General features: G+C 37.7%; 1 protein-coding gene across 5 annotated transcripts in view; it reads left to right on the top strand.

Moving 5' to 3' along the window:
* Positions 1-16,782, top strand: part of IL23R (interleukin 23 receptor) — a 60,550-nt gene that overhangs the window by 2,796 nt on the left and 40,972 nt on the right. For 2 of the 5 annotated variants that reach the window (XM_058178955.1, XM_058178951.1), the window contains exons 2-6: positions 3,633-3,887; positions 6,900-7,014; positions 12,932-13,063; positions 14,043-14,324; positions 15,685-15,808. In XM_058178955.1, coding sequence (XP_058034938.1) covers positions 12,970-13,063; positions 14,043-14,324; positions 15,685-15,808 — 500 coding nt within the window. In that variant the 5' untranslated portion in view covers positions 3,633-3,887; positions 6,900-7,014; positions 12,932-12,969. Of the gene's footprint in view, positions 1-2,859; positions 2,947-3,395; positions 3,888-6,899; positions 7,015-7,751; positions 7,863-12,931; positions 13,064-14,042; positions 14,325-15,684; positions 15,809-16,782 lie in introns of those variants that run through there. The other 3 variants (XM_058178952.1, XM_058178954.1, XM_058178953.1) reach the window with 3 other exon arrangements.

Here is a 16,782-nt window from a genome sequence, read left to right as displayed (position 1 = left end):
CTACAAGTGACAGGACCTTCATCTACATTCTAATGTATCTCCAAATTGAAAGTCTTCAGACTGCATGGTATAAATAATACACTTTTTTGGATTATAAGAAAATATTATGGAATCATGTGTCAGTGCTGTCTGGATTGTGACATCCCAAATTTCAGAACTATATTCTCACAAGATCAGAATAACAACACTGGTACTATCACGTGTGTCTCCCCAAAAACACTTAATTATGTGCTTACATCCTAATGATTGCAGAGATCATTTTGAAAGAACAGTGTAATTTTTTGTAACTGTTACTAGGAACATCACAGACAGCACAACCCAGATAATCATCTGGCACATAATATGTCATATATTTTGCTTGATTTTCCAGCTTATTGTGTAGTTTAGACAGTTGCAAAATCCTGCATAGATATAGTTAATATTGTGCAAAAAGACAACTGTGTACAGTTCAAAACACTAATATCACATTAAGCTAAATAAAGATCTTATTATACAGGTAGTCCTTGACTTACAATAGTTCACTTACTTACAACCGTTCAAAGTTACAATGGCACGAAAAAAGTGACATAACTATTTTTCATACTTATGACTATTGCAGCATCCCTATGGTCACAAGATGTTCATTCAGGTACTGGACAACTGATTCACATTTATGACAGTTGCAGTGTCCCAGGGTCATATGATCACCGATTGCAATCTTATGACAAGCAAAATCAATGGGGCAACCAGATTCATTTAGCAAATGTGTCACTAATTTAACAATTGCTTTAATTCACTTAACAAATGTAGCAAGAAAAGTCATAAAATGGGGCAAAACTCACTTAACAAATTTCTCACTTAGCAACATAAATTTTAGGCTCAATTGTGATCATAAGTTGAGGACTACTGAATGAATGAATATTCTTTATTCAAATATTTGATTGCCTTAATTGTGAGAATATGGCAAAATGGCTTATAATAACAACAAGAATACTGATAACATAAAAGAAGCTAAAAGTCAGGCTTTATTTCAGTCCTGGAGGAAAAAATATTGCACGTCAATTTACCCGTATAATGCAGCACTGTTTTTGACCTGGAGGGGTCTATCTTCATCTTCCAGTATTATACTGCATATATTTACTGTACCTTCATATTCAAGGGAAAAGAGATCGGCAAGTACCAAATTTCAAGCCATAAGAAGCAACATGGAGATTTTCAGTACCTACATCATTAGATAAGTAGAAAGATTTCAAGAAAGATTTTTCTTCAATCATTGTTTAAGGTTATGAGATTTGCAGTGCAGATAATCCACTGGTTCCAGTTTTAGATATGTTTCTGAAAAGCAAAGATGATTAAATGGTATTTGATCATACGTACAATATCATGTGTACCATGTCCGTTGAAACAGCCTAGAAACAGCCTTCAGGAAACTCAAGCTGTTCTGAACTGTAGGTTTGGGGAGGGTCAAGTGTCAAGGACTTGCTCTTAAAAGCAAGTTAAAGAGTTAGAAAAGAAATAACTTGGAGCAAATTAGAGGAGATATGTGTGGCAGAATCACCAGAGGCTCTTTAACCTGTAATTCACCTCTTCTGTGACATAGCTTTAGGTGTTCTCTGCAGGTCACAGTCTGATAGAACCTTATTACTTTTATGGTGTCATCATTATTGTCTAAAACTATGGTGACTAGCTTACTGTTAGCTGCTAGTCTTAAGACTGCCTTGCTAGAATTTTCCAGTGTTGTGTGGAGACCGTGCACTAAGGGATCTTTGTGACATAAGTTGGGTACATGTCTATGCAAGCAAAAAAAAAAAGTTAATGAGATGAAAGTTATAATTTATTGAGGCATACATACAGTGTCAGGGAAGAGCAACAACTTATTTTACATGAAGTGGTCTCCATGTAGGGGCGTTTTATTCAATTCTGGGGGGTCAGGGGAAACAGCCTCAAGTTGTAAACCTGAGCAGGGGGTTGGACTAGACTAGAAGACCTCCAAGGTCTCTTCAAATTCCGTTATTCTGTATCAAGCAAGCTTGAGTATATACATGCACAGAATTATGCTTGTATATTCAGAAGAAAATATTGAAGAACATAGAAATATCTTTACATCTCATCACATGTGATAAAAGTTGAAAAGCATATACATCCAAGAACACCACAATGGTAAAAGGTTCAAACATTTCTTGTTATGTACCATTTATAGCTTATATAAGTATTAAATGTTCTGATAATAAGTTTTTCTTATCAGCTCCCTATTTCACAATCACATGTATGCTTCTGCTATTCTATTGATGTGTCAGCAATTCAAGGAAACTGAATGCACAAGTTTAGAGACTGGAACTATGTTTAATGATACAAGCTATGGTGAAGGAATCTTGAAAGCCTGGCTATGCTTTCCTTCCTGCCCTCCTATATCCCAGGAAAGCCATTTTAGCTTCTTCCCAATATTTTCTTTGCTTCCTGAGCTTAAAGCATGTTTTTGTACATGTTATTGTAACCCTTTCTGTATAATTTTTCTGAGGTAACCTCTGAGGCTATATTTTGCCACACATGGAAAAGCATCAGCTGTATTTTCTAATGGGTCACATGTATTCCATACAGATCTGGCCTTCAAATGTGCACAATTGTTCTCCATGTGGATCAGCTATTTCTGCTTGGTCCATGTTTGGACTGAAACATGCATTTGATTTCAGGCATGGGGAAAAACTTGCACGTTCCACTGAGCTGATTTGGAGAGGAGCAGACCCCGGCCCATCCACCCAAGGACATCGGCAATGGCTGGGAGTAACCAGAGACAGGAAAGGAAAATGCTGGGGAGATTGGAGAACAAACTGGCAGAAAAGCATACAGAGAAAAATGGGAAAGAAATAAGAAGCACATCAGCCTTGCTGAGTCTAGATTTTAGGAAAAATCTGAAATAACCAAAATATACTAGAATTTGGTTTTGCTGAACTGTATTCCACCTGCATGGTAGAATTTCTAGAATACAATGTGTATATTTCAGTTTTGAAAGAAAATACCAGTTTCCCCAAAAATAAGACCCTTTCTTATATTTTTTGAATCCTGAAATAAGCGCTTGGTCTTATTGCCATGCACTCAATAGCCCGATTGGGCTTATTATCAGGGGATGTCTTATTTTGGTGGAAACAGAGTATATTTGTCATGTTATGCACAGGTCTAATTTAGATGTCCTTCCTTCCTACCTACCTCTGATTTTTCTCAAGGAGCTCAGAGCATTGGCCATAATACTCTTACTTCCAACTTTTCTCACAATAGCCCTGTAGGAAAGATTGGGCTGAGAAACCATGATTTTCCCAAACACATCCCTTGAGTTTCGGTGGCTGAAGGTAATTTTAACCTGGGATTCCCTAGAATCTCAAAAATGCGTTCATTTATTCCCTGTTGAACTTAACAAATTTCTTTTAAGTAAAAACAACCATCCAGTTTCAGGGGGAAAAATAAAATCAATAAAGCATGAACTCGCTATCACCGTAATTCCCTAAGATCCTTTGAGAAATGTGTATATAACTCTGAAGTATATAAAACAGTTTCTTATATATGTATAAAATCTCAAGTGGCAATGTTTCCATACTAAACATATACTATGGAATTGCTGTTCAAAGTTGTCATGTCCAGTATTTTTTTTCCACTCTAAGGTATCAACAGAAGTGCTTTGAAGTTAATGTTTCACATTCCATAGAATATAGAACAGCTTTTAATGGCTTTGCTGTTCCTCAAGAAGCAAGAGAAAAATCATGACATATCCTATGACTGTGATGGTGAACCTATATCACGTGTGCCCAAGGTGGCACGTAGAGCTGTCACCCAACTCACCTCACACACATTAGAAGAGCCACGCATTAGCACAGATGGCACACATGTGCGTGAAGTGCATACCTGTTTGGCACTCGGTGAGTAAAAGATTCACCACCACTGGTATGATATATATATATTTAAAATATTTTAATTGTTTTTATACAGTATATGATTACTGCAGTGAGACTATTATATGCTCAAAAATAGAAAGGCTTGACAGAACTTGCAGAGATGGCTAAATTAAACTCTTTGATTGAGAAAAAAAAATCTATATATTCAATTAGAAAATCTTTTATAGACCTTTTGTGTGAAACAAAAAGGTGGTTCTGATGATTAGAAAAAAATTAGATAATAAAGAAAAGTGAGGTGGGTTTTTTCTATAATCATAGAATAAGAACTTTTGTAAATGTACTGACTTTTTCTGCAAAGGAAATAGCTTGTTCTTTCTGCTTTATCTTTGTGATTTTTTTCTATACATTTGCTTATATTTTTTCCTTTATTGTTTCTGCTCTCTTACTTTATGTTTGTTTTTATGTGTTTTGTAAAATGTTATATATATATATATATATATATATATATAGGTCTTTGGTTATTCGGGTTTTCTCCCGCGTAAAATTGGAAGTGTCTTGGCGACGTTTCGACGAAGTCTCATTCGTCATCTTCAGGCTTCAGCTTCGTGCTTCTGGGAGCAATGTGTGATTGCAGCTGTTTCTTCCTTTTTAACTGCTAGTGGGGGTTTGAACTGATTGGGTGGGAGCTTGGCTGTGCTCTGATTGGATGTGGGTTTTTTTGTGCTCTGATTGGCTGGGGGTGTGTCCTGTTGGGGGGGGGGCTTGGTTGTGCTCAAATTAGTCTGAGTTGCAGGGGGATCTGAGCTGGTGAGCTGCACTGCTGCTGTTTGGCTTCGTGTTCGTGGTCGTGCTACATCTTCGTAGTGGGTGTCAGTCTGCTGCATGTATGGATTGGAGGGGTTTGAAATGGCTAATGTTGCAGCTGCGGTCTGGCTTCTGGTCCTTGGTCGTGCTTCCTGATCAGTGTGGGTTTGGGTGTGCTTTCTGGGTGGATGTGTGGTGGTGACATCCTGTGTGGACCTCGTGAGTGTGGGTCTGGTGTCATTCCTCGTGTTAGGGACACGTTTGTCAATAAGGGCAGGTTTCCAAATGGCTGGTAGGCGGGAGGTATCATCTCGTTTGTTCATGCTGTGTGGGCGTTTTTCTATCTCGATGGCTTCTCTGATTATTCTGTTGTTAAAGTGTTCAGTTTTGGCGATAGTTCTGGTCTTTTTAAAGTCAATATCATGTCCTGTGACTTTAAACATCCTAGTGTTTGGCTTCGTGTTCGTGGTCGTGCCAAACAGCAGCAGTGCAGCTCACCAGCTCAAATCCCCCTGCAACTCAGACTAATCTGAGCACAACCAAGCCCCCACCCAAACAGGACACTCCCCCAGCCAATCAGAGCACAAAAAACCCCCCAGCCAATCAGAGCACAGCCAAGCTCCCACCCAATCAGTTCAAACCCCCACTAGCAGTTAAAAAGGAAGAAACAGCTGCAATCACACATTGCTCCCAGAAGCACGAAGCTGAAGCCTGAAGATGACAAATGAGACTTTGTCGAAACGTCGCCAAGACACTTCCAATTTTACGCGGGAGAAAACCCGAATAACCAAAGACCTACATACAAACACCCGCGAAAACCTCAGAAAACATATATATATATATATATATATATATATATATGGCTCAGGGGCTAGGACGTTGAGCTTGTCGATCGAAAGGTTGGCAGCTCAGCGGTTCGAATCCCTAGTGCTGCCATGTAACAGGGTGAGCTCCCGTTACTTGTCCCAGCTTCTGCCAACCTAGCAGTTTCGAAAGAACATAAAAATGCAAGTAGAAAAAATAGGGACCACCTTGGTGGGAAGGTAACAGCGTTCTGTGCGCCTTTGGCGTTGAGTCATGCCGGCCACATGACCACGGAGATGTCTTCGGACAGCGCTGGCTCTTCAGTTTCAAACAGAGATGAGCCCCGCCTCCTAGAGTTGGCAACGATTAGCATGTATGTGCAAGGGAACTTTACCTTACACACACACACACACACACACACACACACACATCTCCTTTGCTATGCAAAAAGCTGAGCTTTCTTGTTGCTGTTTGGAAGTAACCTTGACAATGATTGTTTTTTGTGCCAATGTTAGCTATTTTGCTACTAACTAAAATTGCAAAGAAAAATATATATATATATATATATATATATATATATATATATATATATATATATATATATATATATATATATATATGGCTCAGGACGTTGAGCTTGTCGATCGAAAGGTTGGCAGCTCAGCGGTTCGAATCCCTAGTGCTGCCATGTAACAGGGTGAGCTCCCGTTACTTGTCCCAGCTTCTGCCAACCTAGCAGTTTCGAAAGCACATAAAAATGCAAGTAGAAAAAATAGGGACCACCTTTGGTGGGAAGGTAACAGCGCTCCATGTGCCTTTGGCGTTGAGTCATGCCGGCCACATGACCACGGAGACGTCTTCGGACAGCGCTGGCTCTTCAGTTTCAAACAGAGTTGAGCCCCGCCCCCTAGAGTTGGCAACGATTAGCATGTATGTGCAAGGGGAACTTTTACCTTTACACACACACACACACACACACACACACACACACACATCTCCTTTGCTATGCAAAAAGCTGAGCTTTCTTGTTGCTGTTTGGAAGTAACCTTGACAATGATTGTTTTTTGTGCCAATGTTAGCTATTTTGCTACTAACTAAAATTGCAAAGAAAAATATATACAGTAATTCTGATCAAACAAATTGACCCAATCCTTGTTTTCAAGTTCTCAGAGATCAATTATTAATTCAGTTCTGTACTATAAATACAGAACTAACTTCATTCAGATTAAACTGATAGGACCTGGAGGACATGAGAGAAGTGGGGAGAAAAGCAGAAGAAATTTGAGAATTGTGGGTTTCCCCACAGAGTGACTCAAAAAATAAACATTTCTTAAACAAGAAACACTAAAGTCTTAACAGGTTCTTACTCAAGTAGGTCATGACTAAGAAGCAGCTTTTTTTCTCCTCTCTTTCTATTGGTGCCTCTAGCAGTGAATTCTAAAAGGCATGCACTTCAATAAGATAAGACTTTCATTCAGCACCTGCTAGTAGTGAAATAAAGTTCAAACACAGAAATGAGACACGTGGCCGGATGAAGAAAAAGGTAAAAATATATTCTAATAATTGATGCAATGAAACTATGAATTCTTCTTTTCTAGACAGGGGGGGAAAGGGAAAGGGAGAGGGAGAGAGAAAGAGAGGGAGAGGGAGGGAGGGAGAAAAGGATGGAGGGGAGCTGTCTGCAAATCTTCTAGAGCAATTTATTTCTGTTTGATTATTTTCAAAATTTGAGACAAAATAAGTAGTAAATGAGAAGGGGTGAAAGTTTAATTTACATTCTTAAAAAGTTAATGTAAATCTTCTATTTTCTGTATTTAACTGACGTGTTGCTTTTCCAAAATACAGATTTGGTTTAGTTCCTTTATTCTTTTGTGTTGAAAATATCTTTATGAAGCATTTTGAGCAGATGCTGCATGATTACAGCCTTTTCCTTCCTATGTTGATTCTCTAGCTAAAGTATATGGCATGCAAAAGTACATAGCTGTGAAGTCTGCTTTTTCAGATTGCAGATACTGCTGAATCTATTTGAATTGTGCCAGTTCTTATAATATGTTATATTATTCAGTATAAATAAAGTGTATTTATAATAAAATTGATTGTATACCTATATATACCAAGAACTATAATAAATACAATCAGGTTTAAGTTGTTTCTTCCTTTTTTACAAGAGTAAAAAAGTATTTTTCTATATTGAGCTTCCCCTCCCCTCCCCTTCCCCTTCCTTCCCTTCTCCTTCTCTTCCCTTCCCCCTTCCCCCTTCCCTTAACCACTATACTTTAGGGGCCGGGATAGCTCAGGAAGTAGAGAAGCCTGTTATTAGAACACAGAGCCTGCAATTACTGCAGGTTCGAGCCCGGCCCAAGGTTGACTCAGCCTTCCACCCTTTATAAGGTAGGTAAAATGAGGACCCAGATTGTTGGGGGGGCAATAAGTTGACTTTGTAAAAAAATATATACAAATAGAATGAGACTATTGCCTTATACATTGTAAGCCACCCTGAGTCTTCGGAGAAGGGCGGGGTATAAATGTAAACAAACAAACAAACAAACAAACAACCACTATACCAGACTGACTGTCTCTTTTCTACCTATTGTTAGTGTACAGTTTAATTGTTTTTAAGATGAACGTCCATTATCATTACTATTACTACAATACTGGGAGGAGGAGGACAAGGAGGAGGAGGAGGTGGTTATAGTTTTGCTATTGACACTATTGTAATGATATGAAATGTTATGTCTTTGTCATAAAACACATTTGTATCATAGAAAAATCTTCTAAGAAATCAACTAAAAGGAAGAGATCCTTATCTGAATCCTAGTTGCTCTCATCTTATACCATGAAGTAAATGCTACTGAGTCAGTTGCCCAAAATGATAAATTTAGGGGATTGCCAGTCACGTTTGATTTCCAAAATGGAAATTTGAAAAAAAAACCACCTGAATATTGATTTTAAAAAAAAGGAAGCTAAAAGGGCAAGTCAAAGCATTCAGATCTCTAAAGAAAATACTAAACTAATAGACCTTCAGCTACAGTCTAACATACAGAAAAAGAAAGAATTTTCATTTTCAGGAATTCTTCAGCATGATTTCCAAACCAAGTGAACAAATGAATTAGAGAAAACGGTTCCTTCAGAAAAAGGAAATCTTGCATTAATGGGTGGGGAGGTGGGGGAGAGCTCAAAGCCTTTCCTCCCTGGAATTTACAATATATGTACAGCAGCCTGGAAACTCCAACTTTACTCCTTGTTCTGGTGACACCAGGGGCAGGTTTCAAAACTCATCGCTACCAGTTCGGTTGTGGGTACGTGCTTGCTTGCGCAGAAGCATCTGGGTGGGTGGGCGGAGCCTCTGGCCGCCACCGCTACCGGTTCGCCCCATCCGGTGAGAACCGGTAACAACCCACCACTGGGTGACACTGACCCTTTTATCTCTGTGATTTAAGTAATCTTTATCCCACTGTTTTGTGTATCCCCAAGCACCTAATCCTTTCTCCTTAAATTGTAAAAGGCTCTACGATAATAGAACAAAAATGAAGTATTTTTCACCTGCTTGGGAGAGCAGTATCCATGGGATCAGCTCATCTTTGACTTTCATTGGAAATTTCCCTCCCTAGATAACATCTGGAGAGGTCTTTGGGACACGGGGCGATTTCAAATCTAGGCTCATCTTGTACGAACAAGATGTTTAACATAGTAATAGATTACTATGAGAATAATAGAGTTACATAGCACATAATACAGAGTTACATAAAGAACACAATGCATGGCAGGGCATTACATTGTTATGGCAAGGATTGGGATCCATTAAGATTGGCAAATAAGCAAGTACACAAAATAAAAATGTAAGAAGAAATGCAAAAATGACAATAATGAAAGTTATTTAGCTATCTAGCCATCAAGGGAAGGGGGTCAAGCATATTAAACAAAAACGTATTAAAATAAGAATAAGCAAATTGCAAAGAAGCTGAACTCTGCATTAGTCTTCCCTGCAGAAAATGTTGGGCGGTGCCTAAACTCTTTGTCAAGAAGACGAACTGTGTAGATGATTATCCTGACAATAGATTAGTTCTACTTGATAAAGAGAGAAGTAAAAAAACACCAAACATCAGATCCTGGTAATAGCAAGCTATAAACTTGCTTCCATTATTCCAATGTGAAAAGAAGTTAATTTTCTTATCAAAAGATGAAGCAACTTCCTAAGATTGGCTTTGGACCAGTAAACTGTAAAGCAGCCATTCTAACAAGGTTTTTAAAAACAAGACTGTGGCAAGGAGGGGGGAAGATCTTGCAATTTACATTCAGTTTTGCTTAATACCTTTTTGGGATAAATTAAGAAAAATCATAAAAATACAACTATTGAGGAGTCCTCGACTTAACAACAGTTCATTTAGTGACCATTTGAAGTTACAACAAAACTGGAAAAAAGTGACTTCTGACCATTTTTCACATTTGCAGCATCCTCATGGTCATGTGATCAAAATTCAGACACTTGGCAATTGACTCATATTTATGAAGGTTGTAGTGTCCAGGGTCATGTGATCACCTCTAGCAACCTTCTGACAAATAAAGTCAATAGGATTCCCTTAGCAACTGTATTACTAACTTAACAACTGGGGCAAGGAAGGTAATATAATGTAGCAAAACTCATTTAACAAATGTTTCGCTTAAGAACAGAAATTTTGGGCTCAATTGAAATTGTAAGACGAGGATTACCTATATGCGGTTTTGCTGAAGAGTCTGCTATTACATCAGATTAGGATCGGGGACAACGGGTTCAAATCTTCACTAAACTATGACGCATTCTGAGTTATTTTGGGCCATTCACATTTTTTTATCAAATGTACCTATAGATGTTAGTGATTTATTTATTTATTTTATTTATTTAATCATATTTATATACCGCCCTATCTCCCAAGGGACATTTAAGATCAGAGGGCAAGAAGCAGGGGTGAAATCCAGCAGGTTCTGATAGGTTATGGAGAACCAGTAGCAGAAATTTTGAGTAGTTCATAGAACCGGCAAATACCACCTCTGGCTGGCCCCAGAGTGGGGTGGGAATGGAGATTTTGCAATATCCTTCCCCCAGGAGTGGGGAGGGAATGGGGATTTTGCAGTATCCTTTTCCTGACACACCCACCAAGCCACACTACGCCCACCAAGCCATGCCCACAGAACCGGTAGTAAACAAATTGGGATTTCACCACTGGCAAGAAGGACACTCATATTTTGCTCCTGGAGAGAAAAAGGTAAAGAAAAATGAAATACATAAGAAAAGTATCATCTTACAAATAAAGGAGAATATTTGTACCAGTGGTGGGTTTCAACATTTTTTACTACCGGTTCTGTGGGTGTGGCTTGGTGAGCGTGGCTTGGTGGGTGTGACAGGAGAAGGATACTGTAAAATCTCTGTTCTTACCCCACTCCAGGGGAAGGATACTGCAAAATCCCCATTTCCTCCTGATCTGCTGGGACTCGGGAGGCAGAGAATTGATGGGGGAGGGGCCAGTCAGAATTTTTACTACCGGTTCTCCGAACTACTCAAAATATCCTCTACCAGTTCTCCAGAACTGGTCAGAACCTGCTGAAATCCACCTCTGATTTGTACCTCAGGGTTGAAATGAGGGGTCCTTGGTGCTCTCTGAGCTTAGGGGATTTTGGGGGGGGGATGTTTCATCACCAAACTAGGTAACATCATCAGTGCACTGTTTGGATATTGAAATGTCTACAAGAAAACAGCCAAGCTCAGAAAGCACCAAGGACCCCTCAGAATCATCTTAGGTTTACTTTGTTGCTGGTAATCCTTATGATTTATATTGATATATTGACCATCATTTGTGTTGTAAGTGTTGTACCTTGATGAAGGTATCTTTTCTTTTATGTACACTGAGAGTATATGCACCAAGACAAATTCCTTGTGTGTCCAATCACACTTGGCCAATAAAAATTTCTATTCTATTCTATTCTATTCTAAAATAAATGTCTATCAAAAATCAGTAAACATGTCAGCAAGAGTAAATTTGTAAGTTTGTTTTACTTCAAAAAGATTTTAACAAAAGTTGCTCACTACACAACCTTGTTGCCCAGGGTTGAGGGGTGGTGGAGGCATGTCAGCTAGTAATTTGGTTGCAGTAGCTGTACACCTAGTCCACAAATGGCTTACCTAATTCAGTCTCTGCCCCCCAGCTTCCTTTTCACTACATACCTAAACCGCTGATGAAGCAGAAGGAAACCATGAGCTGCTCACTGAAGGGATTATTAGACAAAGGACCTAATTTTGATGGGGCCCCTCATGATCAAACAATAGAAAAGAACCTGAGTTTTGCAACTGCATGAACTCCTTGCTTCAAATGGATATAGAAATCCCACTTCAACACAGTTGCTCAAAAACACCCATCCCCAAACCAAGTTGTCTATTGCTCTGCTCATAGCTAGTCTATTGCTAATGGCTTTTGGTCAATGTTTGCTTCTCCTGGGCAGCTGCATCCATGGAAAGAGTTGCAAAGAAAAATAGACTAGAGCCACAGGGAAAAAAAATAAATGGAAATGATAAGAAATTGAGGGTCAGGAAAGGAATTTTTATTGTATTGTAAGATACCTGTCGCCCTTGTGCATGGGTGCTGTGAAAAAAAGCAAATTCTCTTTTGGAGGGACCAAAATCATCTGAGGAGTAATTTGAACATGAGAAGTGAAGTCCTTCTCCTGGTAGTAGTGGCTGATATACTGTCTGATATACATAGTTCGGGTGGTTATGTGCTCAGACCAGCCATCTTTGTTCTAATGGTGGTCTTAGAAGTACTTAAATGTGCCCTTTTATGAACCATGCTTTCCAGAACAAGCTTATGGCCATGTTGGTTCAATACTGGTTCAGATATGCCAAATCAAATATTCTGATTATTTCAAGAGATTCTGATTTTGAAGAACCGTAACAATTTACCTCTTAATCTTTTTTTTTTTAAGTTGCAACTTTTTATTTTGTTAAATTTGTGTACACTCAAGAATGTCATTCTTCCTTATTTTGAATTTCTTTAGGATGATATTAGCATCTTTGTAAAATCTGTATATCAGCCTGGGAAATTGCTTAATAACTGCCTTGCCTAGAAACTCCTAATCTCATAGCATCTTTGATATTTATCTTAAAATAAAAAAAATATCAGCTTAACCTAAAATAGTAATATCTTTTTATAGCTGCTGACAAGCAGAATGAAATGTTTGAATCATTGTTTGCTGTGCTCAAAAGTGGTTCAAAAATATCATAGTAATAAACCAACACTGGTCTTGATTTTCGTTAAGGAGAAATACAGGAAGCTAAATAGAGAGTTCAAAACAGAATCAAGGAATTTATTAAGCTAAATTTGTCCTTCCCGTTGTTTCATATTCCCCAATCATCATTCTGGTAGGATTATGTTAAACATTTTTTAAAGAAATATTGGTAGAGAAAATCATATTGTTGTTTTTTCTTTTAGACAATGCCTTTTGACAATTGTCCAACATCTTCCAGATCATGGCAATATCTAAAGTATTGTTGGTTTTAAACTTACTTTTCTCTAAGATCCCTCAAAGCCTTCTTTCTCATCGGTGCTTAGCTAAAAAGCCAGGTAAGTATTATATCCTTATAGGCATTGGGAGAAACTAAACTATACAGATAGTTCTTGACTTACGACCACAACTGAGCCCAACATTTCTATTGCTAAGCAAGACAGTTGTTAAATGAGTTTTGCCCCTTTTTCCGACCTTCCTTTCCCACAATTATTAAGTGAATCACTGCACTTATTAATTCAGTAACACAGTTGTTACATGAATCTGGCTTCCCACTGACTTTGTTTTCAGAAGGCTTTCAGAAGAAAGCCATGCTGTACACAGGGAAGGCATTAGGGAACATGTGTGTTCCTAATCCTAGCCAATCAGTATGCATGTTCCTAATCCCAGCCAATCCTTTCCCTGCTGGGAAGGAATTAGGATCCTGCATTTTCCTAATCCCAGCCAATCAGTATTTTACTACCTAAATTTTACTACACTTGGATACCCAGCTTGGTTCCTAGGATGCAATGTACCCATAAGTTATTTCCTTCATATACACTGGTGTCCTGCTCCATCTTACTCTTACATTTAAATACCCCTTTATTATATTTATTTGTTCATTTGGTTAGTTAGTTAGTTAGTTAGTTAGTTAGTTAGTTAGTTAAAAAAGAACCAGCCTTTTGTCAAGCAAAATGCCAACCTCTTCCAGTATTATTTTAATTCCTAGAATGAATTAAGGTAAACACCTTTGAAATATCATTTATTTATTTATTTTTATGACATTTTAAAATCGCCTCTCTCCCTCATAGAGAGACTCTGGGCAGTGTACAAAATAAAATATTAAAAACCATAAAACAATATATAAATTTTAAAAGAGACAAGCAACATTAACAATTCATTGAAAGGCAGGGAAGGGCTTTCAGGACAATAACTAGCCCCATACTGTGCGCTCTTGGTGTTTCCCCAGCAAGGTTAAGAAACCCAAAACCTGTAATGAATTGCTAAGGTATTCCTAGTAATCCTCCCTCCTCCTCTTCTTCTTCTTCTTCTTTTCAGGTGTCATAATGTGTTCTGGGCATGTATGGATAGAACCAGCCCCAATCATTCAAATGGGCCAAAATGTTTCTATAAATTGTCATTGCATGGAAAACTGTCAGAAAGGGAAACTATCTCTGAGCTTAAATAACGCCGATGTTGAGGATACACTCCTGTCAGTTATAAACCAAACTACAGTTCAGCTCAACCTTCAGAATTATAATGAGCCCTTCTCTACAGTTTCATGCTTTCTCAAAAGTTCTAAAAGCCGACTGATCTGTGGAACACAATTTTGCATGGGATGTAAGTATCATGGCTATGCAGCATGAGCTATGCTGTCCTAGGACATCTTAATTAATTTGGGATAGTCAGTTATTTAAAGGTAAGTTTTTGGGGTGGTACTTATGTTTTTGTTTTTTGCTTTAAATAATCCATTTTCAGGAGGGCTTATAGCTTGGTTTGTAGTCTAAGCATTATCTAAACCAGAGATCTTCAAACTTGGCAGCTTCAAGACTTGTGGACTTTAACTTCCAAAATTCTCTAGCCAGCATAGCTGGCTAGAGATTTCTGGGAGTTGAAGTCCACAAGTCTTGAAACTGCCAAGTTTGAAGACATCTCGATCTAAACTAAGGGAGCAAGCCAAGCTGTGTGGAGCAAAATGAATCGGTCTTAATCCTGAGTAAATATGTACATGTTGCACTCTTAATCACATCTACTTTGAAGTAAATGTCACCAAGATCAGTAAGACAGACACATCAATCCGAAACATGCAAAGTCCAAATAATTTACATGATATGCTCCCAGGTAGACGAGTTAAAGATTCCAGGTTTATTTCTGAAGTAATGGTAAACAAGCATTGCCAACAATAAATTTTAGTCCATGTTGCTAATTATACAATAGGTACAAATGTTATTGACAGCAGTTTCACATTAATTGGGATTGATTGTAAATGTCATCTAGTAGTTTTGTTTTATATATATAATCATTGGGGAAGTAGTGGGAAATCCTGGTCACTGATTAAAGATAGCTAAGACAAATAGTTAAGAGCCAGAAAGAAAATTCTCCACTTTTACTTTAACTCCATTTCCCAACACAATGGTGACACTGATGAAAAATGACTGAGCTAATAGCCATTTCCTTATGGGTGATTTATAGCATTTTATTGCATCATCAAACTACTACTATGCCAACACTATAATCATGGGGACATAGTTTATATTGTCAGAATGATAGTGGGGTGACACTCAATGCTGGAAACCAGTTTTTAGGAAAAACTTTTGACACGTTTCTGAAAAGACCAGTATTGATACAATTTTAGCAACAAAATTAGAAAAAATGTTAGCCACAAAGCAACTAAATGCTGTTTTTAGGACAATTAATTGCTAGACAAGAAAGTATTTTGTGACAAATGCAAAGCATTGTAAAATCATTTATCGTATCAATTATATTTAAAGATGAAAATTGCAAGTCTCTAAATGAATCTTATTCAAACTGAAACAATTATGTTCATTGGCACATCTGAGACGAAAAGGGACTTGAAGTTACTTTGAATAAATTCATTTAAAATGCCAAAGGAGATAATGAGGAAATGAGAGAGGTATGATTACATATTTTCTGGGTATGTTTTAAATTAGCATACTTTTACAAACTCTTTGATTTGTAGATCTGCCTGACAAACCAGCCAATTTAACCTGCATTAAACCTGAGCAATCAGATAATATGGTCTGCACTTGGAAACCAGGAAAGAAAACACATTTAAACACTAACTACATTCTGTATGTGAATAGGTAAGAAAAGTCTTTATCCCATGCCAGACATTTTATATCAGGCATTAGCATCTTTTAGAAATAATTGGCATGATTGCACAATTTTGCACAATGTTATAGGTACACCAAAATAAAAATAAAATACCTGAAGTTTCACTGGAGTTCACATATTCTTGCCTGAGATCTTATAAGATCTCAGGCAAGAAACAAAGAATCTGCAACCTTTGTCAAACTCCAAGATTTTGGCCACCCTTGATAAATCATAAAAAAAACAATGGAATAATATCAGAAATGTGCTCAGATTTCTTTCTGTTTTTAAGGGTTGTTTCAAGATCTTTCACTTTGGTCACGTCCTTTTATTTTGAATTAATTAAGTTCATGTTAATTATTAATTGTTAATTTATTAATTATTAATTAGTAAATGTTAATTGTTAATTGTTAATTAATGGCACGATGACTCAGTGGCTAAGATGCTGAGCTTGTCAATCGAAAGGTCAGCAGTTCAGCAGTTCGAATCCCTAGTGCTGCATAATGGGGCGGTTTCTAATGTAAACATATATACAAACATACATTTGTACCTGGAATTTTTGAGAAGAGTGGTTTGGGATAGAATTTTATGGGGAAAAGTAATTGCCGGGATATAATTAAGCATACTGTCACTCGTCCGCTGACAAATGCAGAGTCCAGTTTTTATTAAAACAAGCAAAGAGTACTCAACCACAGCAGGGTTGGGACTTTGTGAGATATTTACCTGCCATGTAAAGTCTTCTCCTAAAACTAGGTTAGCTGCCAATTCAACCAAACTTTGACAAATATGAAAGAATGGTAACTGCTGTGGTTTCCCTGCTCGGCGCCACAAACCAAGGTCAAACATACTAATGCCAAACTTTCCGATGAGTGAAAAAGAAAAACGTGACCCACTTACATTTTCTGCAAAAACAAAAAAAAGAGGTCACAAAACCTATCTTTAATTCTAGTTTAAGGTAATAACAAAA

This window comes from Ahaetulla prasina, chromosome 3, assembly GCF_028640845.1.
Source record: "Ahaetulla prasina isolate Xishuangbanna chromosome 3, ASM2864084v1, whole genome shotgun sequence".
Classification (NCBI taxonomy): Eukaryota; Metazoa; Chordata; class Lepidosauria; order Squamata; family Colubridae; genus Ahaetulla; species Ahaetulla prasina.
The sequence above is the reverse complement of the archived record's forward strand: the minus strand, read 5'-3'. Positions and strand labels throughout refer to the sequence as shown.